Raw genomic sequence first — 26,789 nt, 5'->3', positions numbered from 1 at the left:
AGATGGTTCACATTTACTATTGTTTTAATGCCGTTTTATTCAATTCTGAAAAACAAAGATCCAGCACACACTTTATTTTAGCTGTTTCAATTTGAAACATACTATCTTCTTGTAATATACAAGGTTGAAAACATTTCCAAAGTAAGCAATTCAGTTGTAATTACAAACATTAGATCTGAATCAATTAATCAAATCTGTTTAATAAATGAATTAATCAATTTATCATCAGTGTGTGACAAAACAAATTCCACATTCTGTGACCATTTTCTACACATTGAAAACATAAAATGAACACCAGCTAAATACTTGGAAGAAAACACAAAAATTGTAAAAACAATGCTTACTTCTGGCCAATCTCATAAAAAAATACAAATATTTGTATGTCTAAAATGTGAAGCATTTAAACGAAAAATGAGACCATAGAACCGCTGGCAATGCAGTTAATATAGCAGAACACTACAGACATGTTCCTAGAGGGCTGATGCATCTGTCAATCACACCACAACATATTGGATTCAATTTGACAGGAAGTGAAACTTGTAGATCCACCTAGATCTTTATCTCCTGACTTCTGCACTCAATCCAGGAATAACAGAGTTGAGCGATTCCATGAGATGGAATTAGATAAAAAACAAAGAGTCCCTGAGTTTTTCCTGACCACAGCATGAGGTGACTGGGAAAAACCCCAGGCCCTAGGTGGTCTGCTGCCAATAGGGCATTTTTTCACTCAGATCACAGGGTAAGGAAAAACTCAGGGGTCCTAAAGTGATGAAATGTGTGTGTGTGTGTGTCCTCTTTCACCAAGGCCTCCACATAGAGGGGTCTCCCACAGGGCCAAAGAAAGGGGACAGGGGGGCGGGGTGAGACACCCCTGGCTGGGGGAGGTTGGGTGAGCTAGAAGGGGAGGAGGCAGGCAGCTGCTCCCTCCCAGAATGCACCTGCCTGTGGGGGGCATGGAGCGGGGAACATCTTGTGGGCGGGGTCAACGGCGGCGAGGCATGATGCATCTGTAAACGGCGAGGTCGGAATAGACCTACTCCTCCAGAAGGCAGTGAAAGCAGAGACTGGGGAGGGGATCCAGGTCCAGAATTGGGACTAGCACCACTACTACTACCAATTCTACCGTTACAATTACCAATGGCCCTTATCAGAGTCTCATTGACCCCACCAGTGATAGGCCTTGTTGGGGTCCGATTAGGCCCATTGCCACCAGTGTTTCCAGGCCCAGTCTCTGAGCTGATGTGGGGCAGAGACTTAAGGAGGTGATTGAGGAGCTGGGCCCCTAGAGGCTTGTCCATGTCTGGACAGCCCAGGAGCAGGTTATGGACCTCCTGCATACACTGAATGTATCCACTGCTGTAGCGCTGCCGGGACTGGAACCCGACGCTGGGACCAGCAGGGATGCCAGTACCTAAATACAGAACAACCACAGGGGAGTAGCAGTGAGTCAGGGGTGAGAACAACTCAGTCAGGTTTAGTACGTCCTACAATGCATCAGAGGAGGCTGGTCGGAAGAGCTATAGGACGGGCTCATTGTAACGACTGGAATGGAATTAATGGAACGGTATAAAACAACATACATATCAAATTTTATTGGTCACATACACATGGTTAGCAGAGGTTAATGCGACTGTAGCGAAATGCTTGGATACCACATGATTGACTCCGGTCCATCAATCCCATTTCAGCCATCACAAATGAGCATGCTTCCTATAGCTCCTCCCTCCAGCCACCACTGCAATGCATAGTTACAATATCGTCGGGAATGCAGAATATTGATGGTGTTATGCACTAATGTATATGCAGTGAGCTGAATGAACACATTTATATCTGTCAATTAAATGTATTACTTTATATAACAAATAAAATAAATCAGTTATCAACTGGTGAATGTGATCAGGGTAGTGAAGGTGGTTCTCTCTCATTCCCTGGCTTGCTTAGAATTCCAGTTTGTCAGGAGCTGTCAAACAGGTTTTCTGAATTCACCCAATAGGAGCTCATTGATATTTAGAGTGAAGTACCCCTATCGGGAGACATTAGTCAATGATTGACAACACATGATAATCCAACCCACTATAAGGGTTCCAATCAATTATATGTAATAACCCTAGATTACCAACAGGGGTGCTGTTTTAGAACCCACCGCACATCCATTTTGGAGCTCTATATATATATCGAAGGAATATGTATATATATATTATTATTATTATTATTATTTTTTTATATATAAAAGCTATTTTTTTTAGACTATCAAATTTTCTGTCCCCACTACAACAAAGACATGCTTAATTAAATGTTTTATTTTATTTAAATAGGCAAGTCATTTAAGAACCAATTCTTATTTACAATGACGGCCTACTCAGGCCAAATCTGGATGATGCTGGGCTAATTGTGTACCGACCCTATGGGACTCCTAATCACGGCCGAATGTGATACAGCCTGGATTCAAAACAGGTACTATAGTGACACCTCTTGCACTGAGATGCAGTGCTTTAGACCACTGTGCCACTCAGGAGTAGCTTTGTCCCTTCTTATATATACACACTGGAGAATTCCAGTATAGACTGCTCCTTCGGAGGAGTACCAATATGGCGGCCGGTGGCTTCAAAGCCTCTCATTGGCAATTACCTAGCATCAGCAATCTAGGGTTTATACATATTATTGGTTCCAATGCTTACATTAGCCCATGCATCACTGGAATATAATTTACAACCAGCTCTGTATGTTCCATTAGAACATGGAACAATGGAAGAATATTGCATTAAAAGTGGGCTAGGATATTCTGTCGTTGATTAAAGTGATGGTGTGTGTCTGTGTGCTTACCATGACCCTTCTGTAGACCCTCCATATGTTGGGCAGTAACCTCCAGTATATCAGCCTTCTCCAGTTTAGATTGCTAACAGAAGTCAGAGTTAAATAGGGAAGAAGATAATGCAAAAGTTATGAAAGTTTTGTGGTTTATCAGAAATATTCTCATTGTGCGTCTATGCATATGTGTGGGCGTACTCACATCTAGGTTATAGGCGTCCACCATGATCCCCTTCAGCTGCTCAAGACTGCAGTTGATTCGCTCCCGCCTCTTCTTCTCTATCAGAGGCTTCCGCAGCTGTCAATCAAATCAACACTACAACTAATACCTCTGTTTAAGTATTAATCAATTGAGCTGGGGTAATGTGGGTTTGGTACTTTTAAAGACAATTATCTCAGAATCATCTTTTTGTAGGTAAAACCTTATGGTCCCAAGCTCTCAATTTTAGTTTTGGAATGAAATATGAGAAATGTTACTCCGTTTGATACTACAATAAAGTGATGAGTCTGCATCTAGACCCTGTTGAAGAGAATTCAACAACCTGCAGCCAAACCTTATGCAAAGTCTACCAACTGTCTCTGCACATTGCATAAATGCATGCATCTTATTAAATGTAGTAGTGGGATATGCATGCATTCATTCATTCATTTGCATCAGGCAATTAAGGATTTTAATGGGGGGAGGATACTTCGAACAATTACTGCACAACCCTTACCTTGATGTATTACCCAGTTTTACCAAAGGCCAAGAGAATTGCAAGCCTACCTTTCGTTCATCTTTGGCGTTAAAATTCTTCTCGGGAGCATTTCCTCCATGTTCCATGTTGGAGGCCGTCATCCTCGCGCTGCAGAGCGCACACCAAACCAGCCGACCAACTGATAGCTCAGCTTCACAGTCCACACTATCGGTGTCCTAAATCTCCCGTGGGCAGTCTGCACGCAATTAACCAAATGACGCTAGATTTGACTTGTGGCAGTTGAAGGCTACCCACACACAGAAGTCCGTTTGTACTGTTTTAATGGCTAGGTAACGAATGGAGAAACACTGAGTGAAATACATTAGAATAGAGGCAGGAGTAAAAGTACTCTCGCAGTGTGGGTGTTAAGCACCACAGCCTCCCGCCCCCAACACCTCGACCCACCGACATTACCATGACAATGTGTGGGTTCTCTCTTCCCCGAACTTTCCCACAGCCCCGCCGTGGGCACGTTTCATGGCACATGGTCCAATTCTCCCCGCTGTTGTCAAGCGGGAGAATGGGGAAGATAGGAGGGGGGCGCGGGTAAGAACTGCAAAGCGCGGACGGCACTGGAGTTTGAAAAGGTGACGTTTCGGATGGATTGATGGATGGTGCCAGCTAGAAAACTGGGCACACACTAGTTGAATCAACGTTGTTTCAATGAAATTACGTTGAACCAACCGGGAATAGTAATGGATCGTTGACGAAGGAATGGCTATTTTTGAATTGATTTTTTTTGCTGAACGTCGGGAACCGAATCGCATCAGCGATAGAGCTGTTCATTTGCATACTGCTACCACAGATAGAACAATGAGCCAGATATTTCACTAAATGCATCAATGTGAAGCATCCGGTTGGCGTTTCCACAGTTTTGATGACAGCTGAAAATTACATTTGACATGGTGATAAAGTGTATCACTTATTCAGGCTTTATGCCGCTCAATTGAAATAAAACCAATAGGCCTGGCCTATACCTCAAGCGTCAATAAACAACACTTCAATAACAATGGATAGGCTACTTAATCTGTAATAAAATGAATCAGACTGTTTAGAAAATGTATTAATTCATACAAACAACATTAATCTACAGCAATTAAACTCCCCATGCCCCTCCTCCCTTCAGACTTTTCAGCACTCACACACAAAATAGATCTCCCCACAACCAAAAAAGTAAGTTAGACAGGGTGGAAAAAGTCACACAACAATAGCAGCTAAAGAGATCTCCCCCGCAACCTTTATTTTCAAACTCCAAAATCCTCAAACTATTAGCTTTGTCCCTCCTCCCTGTCCCGCCCCGATTTCCTGCACTTCTTTTAGCTACCAACCCCTCCTCACTCCAGCTTATTATTCTCCCCCTTTTTATCTGGTGGATGGACACACTCCAGTGGAGCGTGTTGTCTCTTTAGCTCTTTCCTTTCTGCCCTATAGTCCAGCTGTAATGACCCCCAGTTAGCAGAATAATGGTCCAGGTGCTAAAGCCTTCACGCCTATCTTAAGACCATAAAATCCAAAGTCGTTTTTTTCCCTTCGCTCTAGCTCACTCCTGCACCTGATCAATGTCCAAGGCGGTTGGGGGAAGGGTATTATGGCTTAGTTTGTTTGACAGGCTATAGTCTCTTGATTTTGATTGATAGATTGACAACGATTTGGTTCAGAAATTATGTCACTTTACTCAAGTATTTGTTTCTTGGCCTAGATGTCACAATAAGAATAGTTGTGGTAGTAGGACCTAGTTTCAATGTTCCGGGTATCCCTCTGTGTCTGTTGTTTGCACTTTGCAGAGTGTGTTGGTGAATTCTTAATCTTTTCTCAGCAGTGGAGAGATGGGGGCGGGAGCAACAGTTAAATAGTGAAGGCCAGATTCAACCCCACAGACATATTGAGATGCCTAATACACACATGCACGCACACACACACGTCTCTATTGTTTTGTACAGGTGCCCTAAAGAAAACTTCACATGCATGCACCCCTTTTCTGTCCTCAGTTCACACAAGACAGCCTGACACATTTTCACGCACTGCACTCCTTTTTTTAGCCCCATGTGTTGACCTCAATAGCGCTGTCATGCAACTGATAAACTACTCTAACGGACTGCCCTGGATATGACTGCCTTGTGATTGTGTGTGATTAACTACAACTCTCTTGAGAGAAAAGTTGAAGATTTAGATTTGTAGACAAGACACATGGGAAAAGTCCTAAAGATCCAATGAAGTGTTTTCTCACACAAAATGATTAAGATGAGCAGCTACAGGTGGTGCAGTCGGCTTAGCTCTGGTCTCTTATCAGTTTGTGCTTTAGCTAGGTCCTCTGATGTATAGTCAAAGGAGCTGGCTATAAAGCATACACATCTGAGACCAGGCTATGCTCTGCTTGTAAGAATCCCAAAATAATCAACCACTCATAGTGGTCAAAAACAGGAACATTTTGTCACAGTGCAGGGTTATTATTGACATGGGACTGATATGTATGTTATGGTAATTTGCACAACATCTGTAATTATCTTGCAGTGTTTCATTTCACAAAGGCAACGGTTGACTGTGGTTATAACTTGAAGAAGAAACTACTGTTCTGCAATCTCACACCCACACACTGTCACACAGGCCTAGGCCTGTTTCTTAAACGCTAACAACCTCAATCTGTAAATACACGCGCACGCACGCGCGCACGCACACACACACACACACACACACACACACACACACACACACACACACACACATAATATGGACTTGGTCTTTTACCAAATATGGCTATCTTCTGTATACCACCCCTATCTTGTCAAAACACAACTCAAACGCATTAAGAAGGAAAGAAATTCCACAAATTAGCTTTTAACAAGGCACACGTGTTAATTGAAATGCATACCAGGTGACTACCTCATGAAGCTTGTTGAGAGAATGCCAAGAGTGAGCAAAGCCATCATCCAGGCAAAGAGTGGCTACTTTGAAGAATCTCAAATAGAAAATATATTTTGATTTGTTTATAATTTTTTGGGTTACTACATGATTCCATATGTGTTATTTCATAGTTGCTATCTCTTCACTATTATTCTACAATGTAGAAAATAGTCCAAATAAAGAAAACCACTGGAATGATTAGGTGTGTCCAAACCTTTGACTGGTACTGTACGCAAGCACTCACACACGCGTGCACACACAAAGTATCTTAAACTCAGTGAAATGGCATTGCCACAAACAGATAATGAGATGAGCGAGGTGCAAGACTTCAGCTCTCACACAGTATGTGTGCATGGCTTCGCGTTATGTATATTAACCCACTAATATGTTTACTTTCTACGCCATATCGCTGTCTACCTTTAAGTTATTATTGATTTATTTGTGGTATTCATTTTGATAATATTAATGAATATACTATAATTAATTTATGTAATAATAATATACACAATAATGACTCAAAATGTGCATCTGCCTATTTACCACTGAGGGCAGGAGCCCACAGGAAGTGGTATTGCTCGGAGGCAACAGTGATACCAAAGAGAGGAAGTAGTGGGTTGGTGTGGAGGATGGGATGGGGGGGTAGGGAGTGTTAGAAACACTTTATGCTGCAATATAAAAATCCTATTTTGACATTGAAGCCACAGATTGTGTAGACATTCTGCTTCAAGATTTTTGTGACTGTGTATGGTCAGCTGAGATATTTTAGTAAAAGAATGTGAAAAATAACCAGGAACAGAAACATTTGAAGCTTGATAAAGATGTACTGTATCTACACCAAGCAAACTTTTAGAAAACACATTTGATACAACTTTGAACTAGTCACTTACAAACAAGCTTACTCAGTGTAAAATGTATAATTCAAGAGAATGGCAATATAATGTGCATTGCATTCATGGGGTTTGTTTTTGACACCGTTGATGTCTTGTCGCTGAATTATGATTTCTTAACTTTAACACCATCTTAAGTTAACACTCTATCATCTTGTACATCCTATCATCTTGTACATCCTATCATCTTGTACATCCTGTCCCTTTGAGTTGCCTTGTCAATTCCACATACAGTGGGGAGAACAAGTATTTGATACACTGCTGATTTTGCAGGTTTTCCTACTTACAAAGCATGTAGAGGTCTGTTTTTATCATAGGTACACTTCAACTGTGGGAGACGGAATGTAAAACAAACATCCAGAAAATCACATTGTAAATAGAGGCTTTTTCGTCTTGTCAAGTCAACCAGCGTTTTTCTTGTGAAGTCTTTCTTTTTCTAGTCGTCCCAGTTCTGACCTTTGCTTGCCCTTACACTGAGCCCGCCTGCACTGACCTCGAGCCTGCCTGCCACTCTGTACCTCCTTAAGATCTTCTGCCTGTCCACAACCTGTCTCTTGCCTGCCCCTTGTTTTATAATAAATATCAGAGACTCGAACCCTCTGCCTCCCGTGTCTGCATCTGGGTTTTGCCCTGTATCGTTATAGCCTCCACTATTCCAGCACCATTTCAACTTCAACATTTCGACATCATGAAATCACCTATGCTTAGTCTAATACAGTGACATCTAGAATATTCCAAAAACGATTTAGTCCAATCAACATAAGCAAATGTTCAGCCACCTGAAATTGATCCAAGGCTGTTTAAAATGTGTAATGTTGCAAAATAGTAATGAATGTTACTATTACTTAAATTAGATTTAACAATTGATTATAGTCTCTTTAAAAACTGTAAAATAAACTGCATTTGTATTTGAGCTCTGATTAGCTGTAAAAAACCTCAACTTTTGGATCAGTGTTTATTGCAGATGTTGCTGTTGGATGATTCTAAAACGTTTAGTTTTTTACTTGGTTTGGAGTCTTGATGTGTTTTTTTTAAATGTTGAAATATATTGGATGTTAGGATATCGTTTTATTAATGGGAAAATATGTACATTCTTACCTATCATGTGGCTGTCCATGGCACTGATTTGTGTGTTTGTGTGCGTAAGTAGAAAATGTGTTGACTCATCCTACTTGTAAAGAAAGGCCAATGCCATCCTCCTCATTCATGTTGCCGAAACGTCTATGACTCTGTCATACATGCTTTAAGTTTATGTTGTCCGAGACTACCTGGCTAAAATGTTGCTTGCTAGCCTAATTTCCTTTCATGACAACATTAGCTAGCTCACATTAGCCTTCTACATATTGAACTTCCATCCTGTCAGTCCAGGGGCACAATGTATGGATTAATGGTTGTGTCAGAATCGCAGAATTGGCCAGTGTGGAGAATGAAGTAAAACCACAAAATCCCTATCTCTGTCCTTGGCTAATTTAGGAAACTAGATACAACAAATCACGTTTTTTCTGTCAATGATGTTTGGCTGGATGTGATGTGACTGGTGTGAAGCCAAATCCGAACTGGCTTCCCTTTACACTTTCTTTTGGTGCACCAGGACCATTCACAGCTGAGCTCACTCAGTTTAGCTCAACGCTGATTGGCTATTATTATTAATAATTATTAATCCCTTGTATTCAATGCTACAGGCGGCAACAATATTATACTATTTTTGACCAGAAAGCATCAGATAGATGAGCTACACATACAGAAACAGAGGGGAGCTGTTTGGCTTTGCTCAGATGCTTTCTCCTGTGAGCTACTGTAGATTAAGCCTCTTGCAAATTGAAGTAAAACTATGAAAGATACATTTATTTTTATTATATATATATATTTTTTCTTGGTGATTGTTCTGGGGAAGCCTGCCTTCCTTTGGCATCCCTGAATACATGCCACTGCATAGTCCGAAACTTCAGTATGAGAACCAACTGATTGCACATGGACGATCCAATATCTTAACACCTTGGGTGTTAGCTTGGCGTAGAACTACACATCATAAATCCAATATAATCACCATTCTATATCTTAGCAGTACATGGAACGTCCTTTAATACATTTTTACCAAAACAATTGGCGGCCGGCGGGGTGACGGATTTGTTGTTTTTCAAATCCCAGACTGTCTCTTTAGAACATTAAGTGTTGAAGGGGGCTCTGGAGTTGTTCCCCTCAGAGTTCTGACTGTTGAGTGGGAACATCCTCCTCATGGCGTCCATATCCACCTTCTTCCTGAACGTCTCCGTGGTGAAATAGTACGCCAGTGGATCCAAAATGGCGTTCAGACAGGCCACCATTAGGCTATAGCGGTATGCCAACAGTAGGGGGCATGGTACCGCTTTCCTATGGACATAGAGGAGCGCCAGACTCCCATGGTAGGGCAGGAAGCAGGCCAGAAATATCACCAGGTTGGTGGTGATCATCCTCTGGATCTTCCCAGAGTTGATGAGTTCTGTCTGGGCTACAGCGCTCCTTGTGATGGTGCGGATCAACGCCGAGGAACAGACCAACATCACCACCAAGGGGATGCCGAAGCCGATGGTTAGTGTCGAGGCGACTGCCGTTGCCTGTGTGGCGTAGACTGGAAGGTTCCCGAAACAAAGGTCCTGCGTCTCATTGGATGCCTCTCTATGTTTCAGCCGAAAGACAGAGAGAGAGAAAGGGAGACAGAGGGAGGAAGAGAGAGAGAGAAAGGGAGAGAGGGAATATAACAGGATATACAGTGCCTTGCGAAAGTATTCGGCCCCCTCTAACTTTGCGACCTTTTGCCACATTTCAGGCTTCAAACATAAAGATATAAAACTGTATTTTTTGTGAAGAATCAACAACAAGTGGGACACAATCATGAAGTGGAACGACATTTATTGGATATTTCAAACTTTTTTAACAAATCAAAAACTGAAAAATTGGACGTGCAAAATTATTCAGCCCCTTTACTTTCAGTGCAGCAAACTCTCTCCAGAAGTTCAGTGAGGATCTCTGAATGATCCAATGTTGACCTAAATGACTAATGATGATGAATACAATCCACCTGTGTGTAATCAAGTCTCCGTATAAATGCACCTGCACTGTGATAGTCTCAGAGGTCCGTTAAAAGCGCAGAGAGCATCATGAAGAACAACGAACACACCAGGCAGGTCCGAGATACTGTTGTGAAGAAGTTTAAAGCCGGATTTGGATACAAAAAGATTTCCCAAGCTTTAAACATCCCAAGGAGCACTGTGCAAGCGATAATATTGAAATGGAAGGAGTATCAGACCACTGCAAATCTACCAAGACCTGGCTGTCCCTCTAAACTTTCAGCTCATACAAGGAGAAGACTGATCAGAGATGCAGCCAAGAGGCCCATGATCACTCTGGATGAACTGCAGAGATCTACAGCTGAGGTGGGAGACTCTGTCCATAGGACAACAATCAGTTGTATATTGCACAAATCTGGCCTTTATGGAAGAGTGGCAAGAAGAAAGCCATTTCTTAAAGATATCCATAAAAAGTGTCGTTTAAAGTTTGGCACGAGACACACCAAACATGTGGAAGAAGGTGTTCTGGTCAGATGAAACCAAAATTGAACTTTTTGGCAACAATGCAAAACGTTATGTTTGGCGTAAAAGCAACACAGCTCATCACCTAGAACACACCATCCCCACTGTCAAACATGGTGGTGGCAGCATCATGGTTTGGGCCTGCTTTTCTTCAGCAGGGACAGGGAAGATGGTTAAAATTGATGGGAAGATGGATGGAGCCAAATACAGGACCATTCTGGAAGAAAACCTGATGGAGTCTGCAAAAGACCTGAGACTGGGACGGAGATTTGTCTTCCAACAAGACAATGATCCAAAACATAAAGCAAAATCTACAATGGAATGGTTCAAAAATAAACATATCCAGGTGTTAGAATGGCCAAGTCAAAGTCCAGACCTGAATCCAATCGAGAATCTATGGAAAGAACTGAAAACTGCTGTTCACAAATGCTCTCCATCCAACTTCACTGAGCTCGAGCTGTTTTGCAAGGAGGAATGGGAAAAATGTTCAGTCTCTCGATGTGCAAAACTGATAGAGACATACCCCAAGCGACTTACAGCTGTAATCGCAGCAAAAGGTGGCGCTACAAAGTATTAACTTAAGGGGGCTGAATAATTTTGCACGCCCAATTTTTCAGTTTTTGATTTGTTAAAACGGTTTGAAATATCCAATAAATGTCGTTCCACTTCATGATTGTGTCCCACTTGTTGTTGATTCTTCACAAAAAAATACAGTTTTATATCTTTATGTTTGAAGCCTGAAATGTGGCAAAAGGTCGAAAAGTTCAAGGGGGCCGAATACTTTCGCAAGGCACTGTATAAATGATACAGGGTTGGGTCTGATGTGATGTTACAGAGCCCTTTCTGTGTTTGCAAACATTGCTGCACGAGGGAGATGAGCGCAAGTTGGTGGCAGAACAAGGGGGACTTCTTATAGAACGCCAGCAAAAAAAAGCCTCTATTTACATGTTGCTAATGGGTGCATTTCACACTGCTTTTGGATTATAATTGGGTTTTAATGCTCATACGTATGTCCTGCTTAATATAATGTTTGTGTCATCATCGCAAATCAACTGCATTATACTTAAAAAACACTTAAACTTCAACCAGTTAAATGATTCTTTAGCTAGGTTTTGCTGCAGACTATATCAATGAGTGTTAGCATTCTAGCTAACAACTGCTGCATCCAAAATAGTTATTTTGCAACGATCACAACCAAATATAATCTTAGCGACTGTTCAAACAAGAATAAAAACATAATTGTAAGCGCATGAGAACCCAATAAATTTAGTTTATAAGCAATAAAAAAGTAAATCTAGGCAATGTTGAATGGGCACAGATGGCGATGGCTTTCTTACGGCCGCCAAGAGTCGCGCGTATCTGTGCGTGACGTCAGTGTGACGTACACTGGAAAAGGGTCTATAGGGCAATTTGTTTTTGTGACCTGGCCAGGAGAATACCTGGGTTCTAGTTGACCTGACCAGGAGAATACCTTGGTCCTATTGACCGGACCAGGAGAATACCTTGGTCCTAGTTGACCTGACCAGGAGAATACCTGGGTTCTAGTTGACCTGACCAGGAGAATACCTTGGTCCTAGTTGACCTGGCCAGGAGAATACCTGGGTTCTAGTTGACCTGACCAGGAGAATACCTTGGTCCTAGTTGACCTGACCAGGAGAATACCTGGGTTCTAGTTGACCTGACCAGGAGAATACCTTGATCCTAGTTGACCTGACCAGGAGAATACCTTGGTCCTAGTTGACCTGACCAGGAGAATACCTTGGTCCTAGTTGACCTGACCAGGAGAATACCTTGGTTCTAGTTGACCTGACCAGGAGAATACCTTGGTCCTAGTTGACCTGACCAGGAGAATACCTTGGTCCTAGTTGACCTGACCAGGAGAATACCTTGGTCCTAGTTGACCTGACCAGGAGAATACCTTGGTCCTAGTTGACCTGATGAGGAGAATACCAAATAAAATAAAATCAAATGTATTTGTCACATACACATGGTTAGCAGATGTTAATGCGAGTGTAGCTTGTGCTTCTAGTTCCGACAATGCAGTAATAACCAACGACTAATCTAACCTAACAATTCCAAAACTACTACCTTATACACACAAGTGTAAAGGGATAAATAATATGAACATAAAGATATATGAATGAGTGATGGTACAGAAGGGCATAGGCAAGATGCAGTAGATGGTATCGAGTACAGTATATACATATGAGATGAGTAATGTAGAGTATGTAAACAAAGTGGCATAGTTTAAAGTGGCTAGTGATACATGTATTACATAAAGATGCAGTAGATGATATAGAGTACAATATATACATATACATATGAGATGAGTAATGTAGGGTATGTAAACATTATATTAAGTAGCATTGTTTAAAGTGGCTAGTGATATACAGTATTTTACATCAATTTCCATCAATTCCCATTTTTAAAGTGGCTGGAGTTGAGTCAGTGTTTACCTTGAGTCAGTGTTGGCAGCAGCCACTCAATGTTAGTGGTGGCTGTTTAACAGTCTGATGGCCTTGAGATAGAAGCTGTTTTTCAGTCTCTCTGTCCCTGCTTTGATGCACCTGTACTGACCTCACCTTCTGGATGATAGTGGGGATGCCTAGGTCCTAGTTGACCTGACCAGGAGAATACCTGGGTTCTAGTTGACCTGACCAGGAGAATACCTGGGTTCTAGTTGACCTGACCAGGAGAATACCTGGGTTCTAGTTGACCTGATGAGGAGAATATCTGGGTCCTATTTGTACCTGCGTTTGGAGATGTAGAATGGGAGGCTGGCTCCGATGGTAAGGACCCAGACACCGAGGCAGACCAGTGGGGCTTTCTTTCGGCCCTCCCGAATCCGGCAAGACATGGGGAAACATACGGCTACACAACGGTCGAAGCACATGCAGGTGAGGAGAAAGATGCTGCCATACATGTTGACCAGCAGAACCAGACCCACCCCTGGAAAAAATGCATTCATTTATAAATTAATGAATGTGTGAATGGAGAAAAATAAAACCTTTACTGCCATATGGGAATTTGTTTTACACATCATAAGAAAAGCAATTAAAATGATCTTTGTAAAAAAAAAACAGGACACGGACGGACAAAACAGAGAGTGCAATATATAACATTCAAGGTCAAAACTCCTAGATTGTAGATTCACTCAATGTCATGATAAACATGTTTGGCTTGACAATGACATTAATGAGTTGGCATGATAGCACAAACAGATATTGTGACTAAGCTAACATAACAGCAAAGAGTCAACATTTATTTTCACACAGAACCTGAGGTAACCTGGACAAAGCCTTTATCTTCACACGGAACCTGAGGTAACCTGGACAAAGCCTTTATCTTCACACGGAACCTGAGGTAACCTGGACAAAGCCTTTATCTTCACACGGAACCTGAGGTAACCTGGACAAGCCTTTATCTTCACACGGAACCTGAGGTAACCTGAACAAGCCTTTACTTTCACACAGGACCTGATGTAACCCAGACAAGCGTTTACCTTCACACAGGACCTGATGTAACCCAGACAAGCATTTACCTTCACACAGGACCTGAGGTAACTGAGGTAACCCAGACAAGCATTTACCTTCACACAGGGCCTGAGGTAACTGAGGTAACCCAGACAAGCGTTTACCTTCACACAGGACCTGAGGTAACTGAGGTAACTCAGACAAGCCTTTACATTCACACAGGACCTGAGGTAATTGAGGTAACTCAGACAAGTGTTTACCTTCACACAGGACCTGAGGTAATTGAGGTAACCCAGACAAGCGTTTACCTTCACACAGGACCTGAGGTAACTGAGATAACTCAGACAAGCCTTTACCTTCACAAAGGACCTGTTGTAACCTAGACAAGCGTTTACCTTCACACAGGACCTGAGGTAACTGAGGTAACCCAGACAAGCGTTTACCTTCACACAGGACCTGAGGTAACTGAGGTAACCCAGACAAGCGTTTACCTTCACACAGGACCTGAGGTAACTGAGGTAACTCAGACAAGTGTTTACCTTCACACAGGACCTGAGGTTACTGAGGTAACTCAGACCAGCCTTTACCTTCACACAGGACCTGATGTAACCCAGACAAGCATTTACCTTCACACAGGACCTGAGGTAACTGAGGTAACCCAGACAAGCGTTTACCTTCACACAGGACCTGAGGTAACTGAGGTAACCCAGACAAGCGTTTACCTTCACACAGGACCTGAGGTAACTGAGGTAACCCAGACAAGCGTTTACCTTCACACAGGACCTGAGGTAACTGAGGTAACCCAGACAAGCGTTTACCTTCACACAGGACCTGAGGTAACTGAGGTAACTCAGACAAGTGTTTACCTTCACACAGGACCTGAGGTAACTGAGGTAACCCAGACATTCCCAGATGGTAGTAGATCCTCAGGGGCAGAGTGAGGACCAGGAGAAGGTCTGCGATGGCCAGGTTAGTCATGTAGACGGTGGTGTGAGACCGAGACTTGGTGTAGCGGAAGAACACCACTAGTGCTGTGAGGAATAAGAAAATTGACGTATTGTGGCATAACAAAGCTGCAGCATTGCATTGACGTCTAGCTATTAAAGACATGCCATGCAAACATGAAACAAAGCTTAAATTGCCACTTATTACCAAGTGAGTTATGGCCTGTTAAAAATATATATATATATACGTGTTTGATCTTGGCTCCAAACACATTTTCATTGATATAGACAAGAAGATAATAATGTAAGAACATTCTCTCCATAATACCTGTGAGGTTGAGGATGAGGCCAACCATGAAGACCATGGAGTAGACCCCAACAAAGAGCCAGTTACTCTGGGGCTCTGTGCAGTTATAAGTGGTGTTGCTGCTCATGACTACTATTTTTGTTGTTTCTGAGGAGAGGGATGGAAAGAGAGAGAGAGAGAGAGAGAGAGATAGAGGGAGGGATAGAGAGAGAGAGAGAGAGAGCAACAGAGAGAGAGGTGGAGGAAGGGATGAAAGAGAGGGAGATAGAGCGAGAGAGTCAGGGAGGGATGGAAAGAGAGGGAGAGAGACAGATGGATGGAGAGGGAGATAGAGAGACAGAGAGGGGGAGAGAGAGAGAGAGAGAGATGGATAGAAAGAGAGGGAGAGAGAGAGGGCGGGCGGGAAAGAGAGGGATTAGCAGGCTATAGAAATGATACAGGATTGTGTCTGTTATGATGCAATGTCATACAGAGGGGGTCCAGAAAGACAATAGTACAGGCAGGGAAAAGGCTAGGAAGTCTGGGAGATCAGGCAATAGGTTGATAACAGGAAATCCGATAAAGTACAGGCAGGGAATAGGCAAAAGGAGCCGTTAGTGAGGCAGGCAAAAACAATCATACACAGGAGGAGTAAATCACGGGAGAAACAGAGCTCTGAGTGTGTCACAAAATAAACAATACCTCACAATGATGGGGTGCAAAGAACTGACCTAAATAGTGTGTGATAATGACATACAGGTATGTGAAGAGGTGATCAGAATTCAGGTGATTGGGATCTGGAGAGTGAGCTGCGTTCAGGGGATCTATGTGTTTGAGAGTGTGAGCTGGAGAGTGAGCAGCGTTCAGGGGATCTATGTGTTTGAGAGTGTGAGCTGGAAGGTGAGCAGTGTTCAGGGGATCTACGTGTTTGAGAGTGTGAGCTGGAAGGTGAGCAGTGTTCAGGGGATCTATGTGTTTGAGAGTGTGAGCTGGAAGGTGAGCAGTGTTCAGGGGATCTACGTGTTTGAGAGTGTGAGCTGGAAGGTGAGCAGTGTTCAGGGGATCTACGTGTTTGAGAGTGTGAGCTGGAAGGTGAGCAGTGTTCAGGGGATCTACGTGTTTGAGAGTGTGAGCTGGAAGGTGAGCAGTGTTCAGGGGATCTACGTGTTTGAGAGTGTGAGCTGGAAGGTGAGCAGTGTTTAGGGGATCTACGTGTTTGAGAGTGTGAGCTGGAAGGTGAGCAGTGTTTAGGGGATCTACGTGTTTGAGAGTGTGAGCTGGAAGGTGAGCAGTGTTTAGGGGATCTACGTGTTTGAGAGTGTGAGCTGGAAGGTGAGCAGTGTTTAGGGGATCTACGTGTTTGAGAGTGTGAGCTGGAAGGTGAGCAGTGTTTAGGGGATCTACGTGTTTGAGAGTGTGAGCTGGAAGGTGAGCAGTGTTCAGGGGATCTACGTGTTTGAGAGTGTGAGCTGGAAGGTGAGCAGTGTTCAGGGGATCTATGTGTTTGAGAGTGTGAGCTGGAAGCAGACGTTACACACTCTCCATTCCTCTCTTCTTCATCTCTTTGTCTCACACTTGCAAAACACCTTTTCCTGTCCTGATCTGTATTGTAACGTTCCTCTGTAGTTATTGTGACATAGGCACCATTTCCCTAACCGTCCGTCTGTGTATTTTTAGCCTGTCTTAGTGGTATCCCCTGGTCGACACTACACAAAGACTGCAAATGGCACCCTATTTCATTTGGGCTTTGCTCAAACGTAGTCCACTATAAGGGGAACAACCATTTCATGGTAACCATTTCACTGGAAGGTCTACCGACACCTGTTGTATTCAGCTCATGGGACAAATACAATTTGATATGATTTGATTTGAATAGGGTTCCATATCGGAGGCTGGGATGCGCCCCCTATTTTCACTGTTGTCGTCTTATGCATGCAAAGAGGGTAAAACTGCTGATGAATTAAGGAAGCTGAACAGCCAGTCGGTGAGGGAGGAAGTAATTTTTAACGCTACAAAGATCTTTGTCTGATAGACCCTGTTTATGTACAAGAACCTCTATCAATATTTACAGTGGAATACTGTTTCAGTTTCAGATGCTTATTTTGCATTCACCAAAGAGGAACAAGAAGACATTTTGTCCACTTTCATTCTGACTTCAGTGAAAGCTAAATAAATGACTTCATTGAGGTCTCTATGGAAACTGTGAACCTACCTTTCCCCAGTTAAAGCAGAAGCAGACACATGGCTGCTAGCATTGCAGAAGAGTTGAGAAATTAACATAACGTTACGTGTATATTTTTTGGCATTTGCGTTCGCTATTCATTCACCTCAATTGCAATGGTATCTGTAACTGTATTTTCCACGAGTGAGAGGGTGAAACCCAAACTTTTTATGAAGCCTTTTTACTCTCCTCATTTTCTCTTTCTCTCAATAACAGTAGTCGAAGCACAATTCCACACACAGGTGACCAAGTTATGCTGTTACCCCGTCTGTTATTGGTGTTGTGATATAGTTACAGTACCAGTGTGTAGTGAATATGATGTTGGCATGGCACACACACAGACTAGAGTAATACACGGTGGGATATTCTGAGAAGCACTCACCCGTTTGATGCTTATGAGTGGAATATTTTGATTGTGATGGTCTTGAGTTCCAAATACAGTGCCTTTGTCAGGAAATGAAAGAGAGAGAGAGAGATGATGAGAACCCCCGCTCTCTCTTCTTGTTCTCTCTCTCTCTCTCTCTCTCTCTCTCTCTCTCTCTCTCTCTCTCTCTCTCTCTCTCTCTCTCTCTCTCTCTCTCTCTCTCTCATTTTCTTCATGTTTCTTCCTCTTCTTGTTTTCTCTCTCTGATTTACCCCTTCTATTTTGTTCTATATATTGCAACTCTTTCTCTTCTCTCACTCTATCCATATCTGTGTTAGTGAATGTGTATCTCTCTGTCTGCGACATGACTGACTGTTCATTTTCTGCATTTATGGGGAAGCTCTTAATTTATTCACACTCACACGCTCACACTCTGTAACAGTCCATATAAAAGGTCTGCCCTGACACTCTGCCAGGAAAAGCCACTGACTTTTACGTGACTGGAAAGAGAAGGAGAGGGAATTTAAATTCACATGACAAGGCTTCTGTTAATCATGACATAGCTATAATTTGGTTTAAGAAAAACAACTTTTTTAAATCTAAAGATTATTTGAGTCTACATCCGATTAGAACATTATCGGTATGAGAATATTTTTTGTATATATATTATTTAGGCCAACATTTCGAAAATTGTTCGACCAAACCAGGAGAACCATTTTCTACAATGTAACAAATAACGGCCACAATGTAGTTTCCTACCACTAACAGCGATCAAGAATAATATACCTCAATGCACCAACGTTTAATACGGACCTCGTGGCGCAACGGTAGCGCGTCTGACTCCAGATCAGAAGGTTGCGTGTTCAAATCACGTCGGGGTCAAAATATTTTCCACAATTTATCTTTCTCTTATGAACCGTATGGATTTACCATCGGATAATTTTTTCCTATGCAATGCTGTGATTACGTAATGAATGGTAATAAAATATATATGTTCTATTAAATAAACTCCAACTATGAGCATATAATATATCTACAATTTAGACTATACTATTTAGATTAAAACAATTATAATTTAACCAAATCAAAGTTTTATTCATCATTTGCACAGGATACAGCAAGCAGGTGTAAATTGTACAGTGAAATGCTTAGGAGGAGCTAGCAAACTAGCTTTAACTCTTATTCTACTAGAACAAAGTCCCTCGTTCTATGTACCTTGAGTTTGTCTACTAGACCAACCGTCATAAAGGCAAATGTATTGATCTTGTGTCAGATACTGGGTTGGGCGTTTCTCTGTGGGTTGTTTACAGTATATAGGCTTAGACATACTAGAACAGACAAAGTCCCTGCTCTGTGGATCTTGGATTGCACACAGTGTCATGAATAGTTTTGTTTTTAGGATCCCCATGGTCTGTTGTAAATGCAGTAGCGAGTCCAAAAGATAGATCTATCTGTGTCTCTATCACTCTTAGGTAGCCTACCTGCACCCAATTTGGTGGGAAAATGGAAACTGCTGGAGTTGTTTCATGTATAGAACACGGATAAATGACAGGTATGCAGTATCTGTGTATTAATCAGAACGCTGGGGTCAATCACCATAGCTACCAATAAGAAGTAATCTAGTGCTATGGCTTGGGGATTTCCTGTGTTCTTCATCTGCTTGTCTGTGAGTGTGTGTTAGTGTGTGCATGAGTACGCGAGTGGCAGGAGTAGGCTTGTGTGTATGAGTGTGTGTTTGAGTGTGTGTGTGTGTGTCAGGTGTATATAACATATTGTTTAATTACAATTTAGCCTTCAAATATTTTCATGAGAAAATAATAACTAGGACATAAAGAAGTTGAAGGAACATTTTTCAGCCTTTATTACAAAATGAAACAAATTAAAATCTGCATAGAATTTAATTTAAACATGAGAAACACAATTTACAGAAGATGCAAATGTCATACCAATATAAACATGACTATAGGCTACATATTACAGTCACTGATGTGTATATCATAAATACTCTAGGCCCCAGAGCAAAGATAAAGTAAATATAATCACTCTTCAAATAACCATTCATTCCTCTTGATGAAGGAGAGCAAAAGGGTGGGGGGTTGTTGCTGTCAGTTCTTTACGGTCCTCAAGTGGTCGTGGTTGAAAAATAGTCACAGTCGATGGTCATCATTAATCATCACGCTTCCTACTGGCAGGAGATAAAGGTCAAAGGTTAGGTGAACACTTTCTTTCTTACTCCCTCCCCATTCCCCCTCCCCCCCTCCCCCTTCCCCCTCTCTCACCTCCTTTCCGCCACAGGTACCACAGATGCATCCGAACAGTCCGTTGACCATCTGTATTACACACAGCACCAGCTCCACACTAGCAGCCACAAGTAGAGTGGCGAACAGGCCGATATTAAACTCCACAACATTCTTTGGCTCTTCACAAGTCATCCAGAGTTCACTGTCACCCAGGTAGCTGCCGTTGCTGCAACGATGAACATTCAAGCAATCAATCAAGCAATCAATCAATCAATCAAGCAATCAATTGTATTGATCTTTTTACATCGGCAGGCATCATGAAGTTATTTACGGTAGCTAGGTAAAGTATCCAAAGAGATAGAAATAAGAATAGTTGTGTTATCATAAAAAATATAAAAATACGTACTTGTTCAAGAAGGGCCTCCCCCAACTTGCATCTTTGTCACCTGGAGCCTTGAATAAGCAGACAGGCCCGTTGGCCAGGACCAGAGCAGCCGTAGCCAAACTGTACAGAGCTCCAACAACCCCAGCAGCAGCAAACCCAATGGATAGGAACATCTGAAGAGAAGAGTCACACACAGGGGTCAGAGGTCAGAGACGTTAGGGAGGAGGTCAGGGGAAGAGAAGGGAGATTTTATAGCAAATGTTAGCTTTTTTGGCTTCTACAAACTCGTTTTCAATATGGTATGGCAAATAAATCTAATCCAAGGCAGGTGTGTTTCTGAGCCATGAGTTTCTGCTTGAGTGATTCCTCGAGTAATCTATCACATTAGACTGACCATAATGTAACTGAGGGTTACATTGTGGTCCAACATCAGACAGAACCATAAACGGACAGTTTATTATTTCCTGACATTACACGTTTCACAGGTAGGGGCTGGTGAAGTCAAGGTGTTTTTTCTTATTGAGTTATTGTGATTTATTTATAATACACAAGCTGTCATTGGCCCACCCATATACCCAAACCTAATGTTGTGTGCTGCAGTAGGGAGACTGATACAGGTTTAGATATTTACTCATCCCTTTAATGCAGTGGTTCTCAATCCTGGTCCTGGGGACCCAAAGGGGTGCACTTTTTCGTTTTTCCCTAGCACTACACACCTGATTCAAATCAGCAAAGCCTTTTGATGAGTTGATCATTTGAATCAGCTGTGTAGTGCTAGGGAAAAACAAAAAGGTGCACCCCAGCACCAGGATTGAGAACCATTGCTTTAATGGTTAACGTTAGGATTGGGGGAGTTTAATCTGATCCTAGGTTTGTGGTTAGGGGCTGTTGTTTGACTTACCCCACAGCGGTTGGCACAGCAACCATTACTGCTGGTCAGGTGGATGTGGATGGCTGGGATAAGGCACTGAGAGAGAGAGAGAGAGAGAGAGAGAGAGAGAGAGAGAGAGAGAGAGAGAGAGAGAGAGAGAGAGAGAGAGAGAGAGAGAGAGAGAGAGAGAGAGAGAGAGAGAGAGAGAGAGAGAGAGAGAGAGAGAGAGAGAGAGAGAGAGAGAGAGAGAGAGAGAGAGAGAGAGAGAGAGAGAGAGAGAGGAGAGAGAGAGAGAGAGAGAGAGAGAGAGAGAGAGAGAGAGAGAGAGAGAGAGAGAGAGAGAGAGAGAGAGAGAGAGAGAGAGAGAGAGAGAGAGAGAGAGAGAGAGAGAGAGAGAGAGAGAGAGAGAGAGAGAGAGAGAGAGAGAGAGAGAGAGAGAGAGAGAGAGAGAGAGAGAGAGAGAGAGAGAGAGAGAGAGAGAGAGAGAGAGAGAGAGAGAGAGAGAGAGAGAGAGAGAGAGAGAGAGCGCACACACTCTTCTTCAACTGTTTTGTCATGGAGTAGCATATTGAGGCAGCATATTTCAGATGTACAGATCCATTCAGCATTCAAATGAATTCACACTTAGGAAACTGTTGATTATGAAAAGGGTACTTTTATTTTTCTTTAAAAAACCTGTGATCATGGTATGACCAATGCTCTATGGAATCAGCATGTCTAAACCAAGATTGGGGTCAATTTCATTTCTATTCAGTCAGTATTGTTTTTCAATAAGAAACTTTGGAGTAAAAAAATTGAACTGACCTAAACACTGGTCTTCCAGTCATGTTACATAATATTTCAAATTAAACCAATCATGTTACATAATATTTCTAATTAAACCAATCATGTTACATAATATTTCAAATTAAACCAATCATGTTACATAATATTTCAAATTAAACCAATCATGTAACATAATGGACAAAATTAAACCAATCATATCATAATATGGTCCAAATTAAACTATTCATGTTATGTAATCATCAGAATGAAACCAATCATGTTACCTAATGGCCAAAATTAAACTCACCATGAGTCCGCCGCCGATGAACCCTCCCATATATTTAACCTCATCTGTGATCCGGTCTCCTTTCCCATCTCTGTCTTCCTGAGCGTACTTCGTCGACCAGCCAGGGAAGAACGCAATGATGTTACAGATGATTGAGACCCCCGCCAGGACATAGAGCGGGATCGCAATGAACTTAGAGCACTTTCCTGTACACATGTTGCTGGTTGTACGCTTTCTTCAACGTTGAACAACTCAAGAATGTTGCGTAGATAAATCAAGACTCTATGTCCTCGTAGAAAGAGATATGAGATGAATTCAGAAGTTGAAAAGAATTTCCAGACTGCTCCTCCTTCACTCTCTTCTCAGTCTAGGTCCAGCGTAGCTCTAGTGATGGATGCGAAGCTGCTTAAATCCTGAGGTGAAGGGAAGCTTGGTAGAGGAGGGGTTAGTTAGGCGATAAGACTGGCTCCACACCCCGGTGATTACATCACCTTCAGGTGGCCTGAGCGTTGAGTCATAAAACTGGGTTCTTTCCTCCACTTTGTATTTAACCTCCATTTATCAAGAAAGTCCTGTTGGGGTCAGAAGACCTCTTTTACGAGGGAGCTCAATAACGAGCTCATGTATAGAGTTAGCCGTATTAAAACAAAGCCGCTCTATGTAGGCCGGCAGGTAGCCTAGTGGTTGAGAGCATTATTTCTTTAATTGAACATTTATTTTCCTAGGCAAGTCGGCTAAGAACAAATTCTAATTTACAATGACGGCCTACCAAAAGGCAAGAGGCCACTCCACACATCTCTGGTTCAGAGGGACACATTTAAGTTGAATGCATTCAGTTGTACAACTGACTAGGTATGCCCCTTGCCCTTCTTTTCATGCAGGGACGGGGGCTGGGATTAGAAATACAAATACAGGACAAAACACACATTACGACAAGAGAGACGCCACAATACTACATAAAGAGAGACCTAAGGCAACAACATAGCATGGCAGCTACACGGTAGCAACACAACACGGCAGCAGCACAACATGGTAGCAAAACATGGTACAAACATTATTGGGCACGGACAACAGCACAAAGGGCAAGAAGGTAGAGACAACAATATTAGCCAAGCAACTGAAAGGTCATTGGTTTGAATCCCCTAGCTTAAAGGGATGTAAAGGTATCTTGGGTCATTACTGGAGAGAGAGAAACAGGGTTGGGTTGCTTCACAGTTTGTCTCCTCCACGTAGATGTATTAGAGTAGACTCTGTGTGTTGGTACAGTCATAAATGAATATATATCTATTGCTCTGGGTAGCCGACACCCAATAGAGTGGGCCAATGGAAACTGCTGGAGTTGGTGTCGAATTTCGATGTGGCACAGAGTTACAATGTGAAAACGGTCAATAAATTGAACATTCCAAATTAGATATGGATGCTTGTATTGGCTACGGCACCTGTCACTCAGAACATTCACTGCTGTTCCACTCATTTCCGATTCACTGCTGATCTATCCATTGGTCGAAATGTTCCTGTTGAAGTTGCACATGTTAGGTGGCTAATCGCTTTTAGTGGTTCAATTTGTTCAAACATCCGTAAACTTGGTAATGTCACATTTTTAACCCTGTGACATGTTCTGGAATCTGAACAGTGATAGTAATGCTCAGTTTATTACTTCAATTTGATTTACATTTTGTCCAATGGGTAACCTCTACCTGAATATACTCCAGAGTGTACCTGTGGTTTTAGAGTATGCAGTATCTGTGTATTCATCAGAGTACTATGGTCCATCACCATAGCTACTGATAAGCGGTAATCTAGTACCGGGGGAGGGTTGGAGGATTGGGTGTGTGTTTCATCTGTGTGTCTGTGAGATGTATAATGTGATGTGAGAATCTGTGTGTCCTTGACATATGTGTGTGTGTGTGTGTGTGTGTGTGTGTGTGTGTGTGTGTGTGTGTGTGTGTGTGTGTGTGTGTGTGTGTGTGTGTGTGTGTGTGTGTGTGTGTGTGTGATCTCTGGACCCTATCTTCTGCTGTATTGCAGCTTGTCAGAATAGGGAACCATAATATACTGATACAACCATATCAGACAAACACACGCAGATGACGACCATAAAGTACGATGGGAAAAACTGACAAGACCTGTGGCGTCTTATCAAAGACCAAGCACACGTTTTCCATTGCACTTTTAAGGAGACTTTAATCCAGTGGGGAAAAGTCATGGTAGAAAAAAAAAAAATTCAACCAATCATGACAACGTGAAATATCATTCAAAACATTTATAGGACCGGATTCCTGGATAGTAGATCATATCCCATTTTAGGTCTTATTCAGGATAAGCAGCTAACATACACCTTTGATATGCCACTCATGAGTACAGCGCCTTGCGAAAGTATTCGGCCCCCTTGAACTTTGCGACCTTTTGCCACATTTCAGGCTTCAAACATAAAGATATAAAACTGTATTTTTTGTGAAGAATCAACAACAAGTGGGACACAATCATGAAGTGGAATGACATTTATTGGATATTTCAAACTTTTTTAACAAATCAAAAACTGAAAAATTGGGCGTGCAAAATTATTCGGCCGCCCTTTACTTTCAGTGCAGCAAACTCTCTCCAGAAGTTCAGTGAGGATCTCTGAATGATCCAATGTTGACCTAAATGACTAATGATGATAAATACAATCCACCTGTGTGTAATCAAGTCTCCGTATAAATGCACCTGCACTGTGATAGTCTCAGAGGTCCGTTAAAAGCGCAGAGAGCATCATGAAGAACAAAGAACACACCAGGCAGGTCCAAGATACTGTTGTGAAGAAGTTTAAAGCCGGATTTGGATACAAAAAGATTTCCCAAGCTTTAAACATCCCAAGGAGCACTGTGCAAGCGATAATATTGAAATGGAAGGAGTATCAGACCACTGCAAATCTACCAAGACCTGGCCGTCCCTCTAAACTTTCAGCTCATACAAGGAGAAGACTGATCAGAGATGCAGCCAAGAGGTCCATGATCACTCTGGATGAACTGCAGAGATCTACAGCTGAGGTGGGAGACTCTGTCCATAGGACAACAATCAGTCGTATATTGCACAAATCTGGCCTTTATGGAAGAGTGGCAAGAAGAAAGCCATTTCTTAAAGATATCCATAAAAAGTGTTGTTTAAAGTTTGCCACAAGCCACCTGGGAGACACACCAAACATGTGGAAGAAGGTGCTCTGGTCAGATGAAAACAAAATTGAACTTTTTGGCAACAATGCAAAACGTTATGTTTGGCGTAAAAGCAACACAGCTCATCACCCTGAACACACCATCCCCACTGTCAAACATGGTGGTGGTAGCATCATGGTTTGGGCCTGCTTTTCTTCAGCAGGGACAGGGAAGATGGTTAAAATTGATGGGAAGATGGATGGAGCCAAATACAGGACCATTCTGGAAGAAAACCTGATGGAGTCTGCAAAAGACCTGAGACTGGGACGGAGATTTGTCTTCCAACAAGACAATGATCCAAAACATAAAGCAAAATCTACAATGGAATGGTTCAAAAATAAACATATCCAGGTGTTAGAATGGCCAAGTCAAAGTCCAGACCTGAATCCAATCGAGAATCTGTGGAAAGAACTGAAAACTGCTGTTCACAAATGCTCTCCATCCAACCTCACTGAGCTCGAGCTGTTTTGCAAGGAGGAATGGGAAAAAATTTCAGTCTCTCGATGTGCAAAACTGATAGAGACATACCCCAAGCGACTTACAGCTGTAATCGCAGCAAAAGGTGGCGCTACAAAGTATTAACTTAAGGGGGCTGAATAATTTTGCACGCCCAATTTTTCAGTTTTTGATTTGTTAAAAAAGTTTGAAATATCCAATAAATGTCGTTCCACTTCATGATTGTGTCCCACTTGTTGTTGATTCTTCACAAAAAAAGACAGGACTCTAACCCGGAAGCTTATAAGAAATCCCGCTATGCCCCCTACCACAGCAGTGGTAGGCCTGATCACCGACAACAACTAGACAGCCTATAGGGAGGAGGACAGAGACCTTGGCCATGTGGTGCCAGGACAACATCCTCAC

At 42.3% G+C, this 26,789-nt stretch overlaps 2 protein-coding genes and 1 non-coding gene across 6 annotated transcripts; 1 reads left to right on the top strand and 2 right to left on the bottom strand.

Annotated features, from left to right (window-relative positions):
- Positions 1–17: 17 nt before the first annotated feature.
- On the bottom strand, positions 18–18,355 carry LOC109888085 (lysophosphatidic acid receptor 6). Of its 3 annotated transcripts, XM_020472658.2 has the most exons (8): positions 18,209–18,355; positions 15,242–15,773; positions 13,653–13,851; positions 3,960–9,988; positions 3,575–3,741; positions 3,011–3,106; positions 2,824–2,896; positions 18–1,411 (listed from the first exon to the last, which is right to left on the bottom strand). In XM_020472658.2, exons 5-8 carry the CDS (start codon positions 3,644–3,646, stop codon positions 798–800), a joined length of 855 nt encoding a protein of 284 aa, XP_020328247.1. In that variant the 5' UTR covers positions 3,647–3,741; positions 3,960–9,988; positions 13,653–13,851; positions 15,242–15,773; positions 18,209–18,355; the 3' UTR covers positions 18–797. The 3 variants fall into 3 exon arrangements, with proteins under 3 accessions (XP_020328247.1, XP_020328245.1, XP_031647693.1); XM_020472656.2 differs by having other exon boundaries at positions 3,575–9,988; XM_031791833.1 differs by having other exon boundaries at positions 3,011–9,988; positions 15,242–15,406; positions 15,648–15,773; positions 18,209–18,344.
- A 645-nt stretch (positions 18,356–19,000) lies between these two features.
- trnaw-cca (transfer RNA tryptophan (anticodon CCA)) lies at positions 19,001–19,072 on the top strand. Its single transcript has one exon. It is a non-coding gene; the product is annotated as a tRNA-Trp (tRNA).
- Positions 19,073–20,027: 955 nt separating this feature from the next.
- tm4sf21b (transmembrane 4 L six family member 21b) lies at positions 20,028–23,136 on the bottom strand. 2 transcript variants are annotated; one of them, XM_031791832.1, is made up of 5 exons: positions 22,759–23,136; positions 21,717–21,782; positions 20,837–20,988; positions 20,470–20,656; positions 20,028–20,375 (listed from the first exon to the last, which is right to left on the bottom strand). In XM_031791832.1, the coding sequence occupies exons 1-5, from the start codon at positions 22,951–22,953 to the stop codon at positions 20,373–20,375; spliced, it is 603 nt and encodes a 200-aa protein (XP_031647692.1). In that variant the 5' UTR covers positions 22,954–23,136; the 3' UTR covers positions 20,028–20,372. The 2 variants fall into 2 exon arrangements, with proteins under 2 accessions (XP_031647692.1, XP_031647691.1); XM_031791831.1 differs by having other exon boundaries at positions 20,028–20,372; positions 22,759–23,134.
- Positions 23,137–26,789: the final 3,653 nt, after the last annotated feature.

This window comes from Oncorhynchus kisutch, linkage group LG16, assembly GCF_002021735.2.
Source record: "Oncorhynchus kisutch isolate 150728-3 linkage group LG16, Okis_V2, whole genome shotgun sequence".
Taxonomy (NCBI): Eukaryota; Metazoa; Chordata; class Actinopteri; order Salmoniformes; family Salmonidae; genus Oncorhynchus; species Oncorhynchus kisutch.
Note: the sequence above shows the minus strand (reverse complement) of the source record. Positions and strands in the feature narration are given on the sequence as shown.

Coding starts and splice junctions, on each gene's coding strand:
- LOC109888085 (XM_031791833.1), bottom strand. CDS start 15,753: ATGAGCAGCAACACCACTTATAACTGCACAGAGCCCCAGAGTAACTGG. Junction 15,407..15,647: donor CCTCATCCTCAACCTCACAG/GTATTATGGAGA, acceptor TATTCCTCACAG/CACTAGTGGTGTTCTTCCGC. Junction 9,989..13,652: donor TTCTACATCTCCAAACGCAG/GTACAAATAGGA, acceptor GCTGAAACATAG/AGAGGCATCCAATGAGACGC.
- tm4sf21b (XM_031791831.1), bottom strand. CDS start 22,953: ATGTGTACAGGAAAGTGCTCTAAGTTCATTGCGATCCCGCTCTATGTC. Junction 21,783..22,758: donor TCATCGGCGGCGGACTCATG/GTGAGTTTAATT, acceptor TCTCTCTCTCAG/TGCCTTATCCCAGCCATCCA. Junction 20,989..21,716: donor GCTGTGCCAACCGCTGTGGG/GTAAGTCAAACA, acceptor TCTTCTCTTCAG/ATGTTCCTATCCATTGGGTT.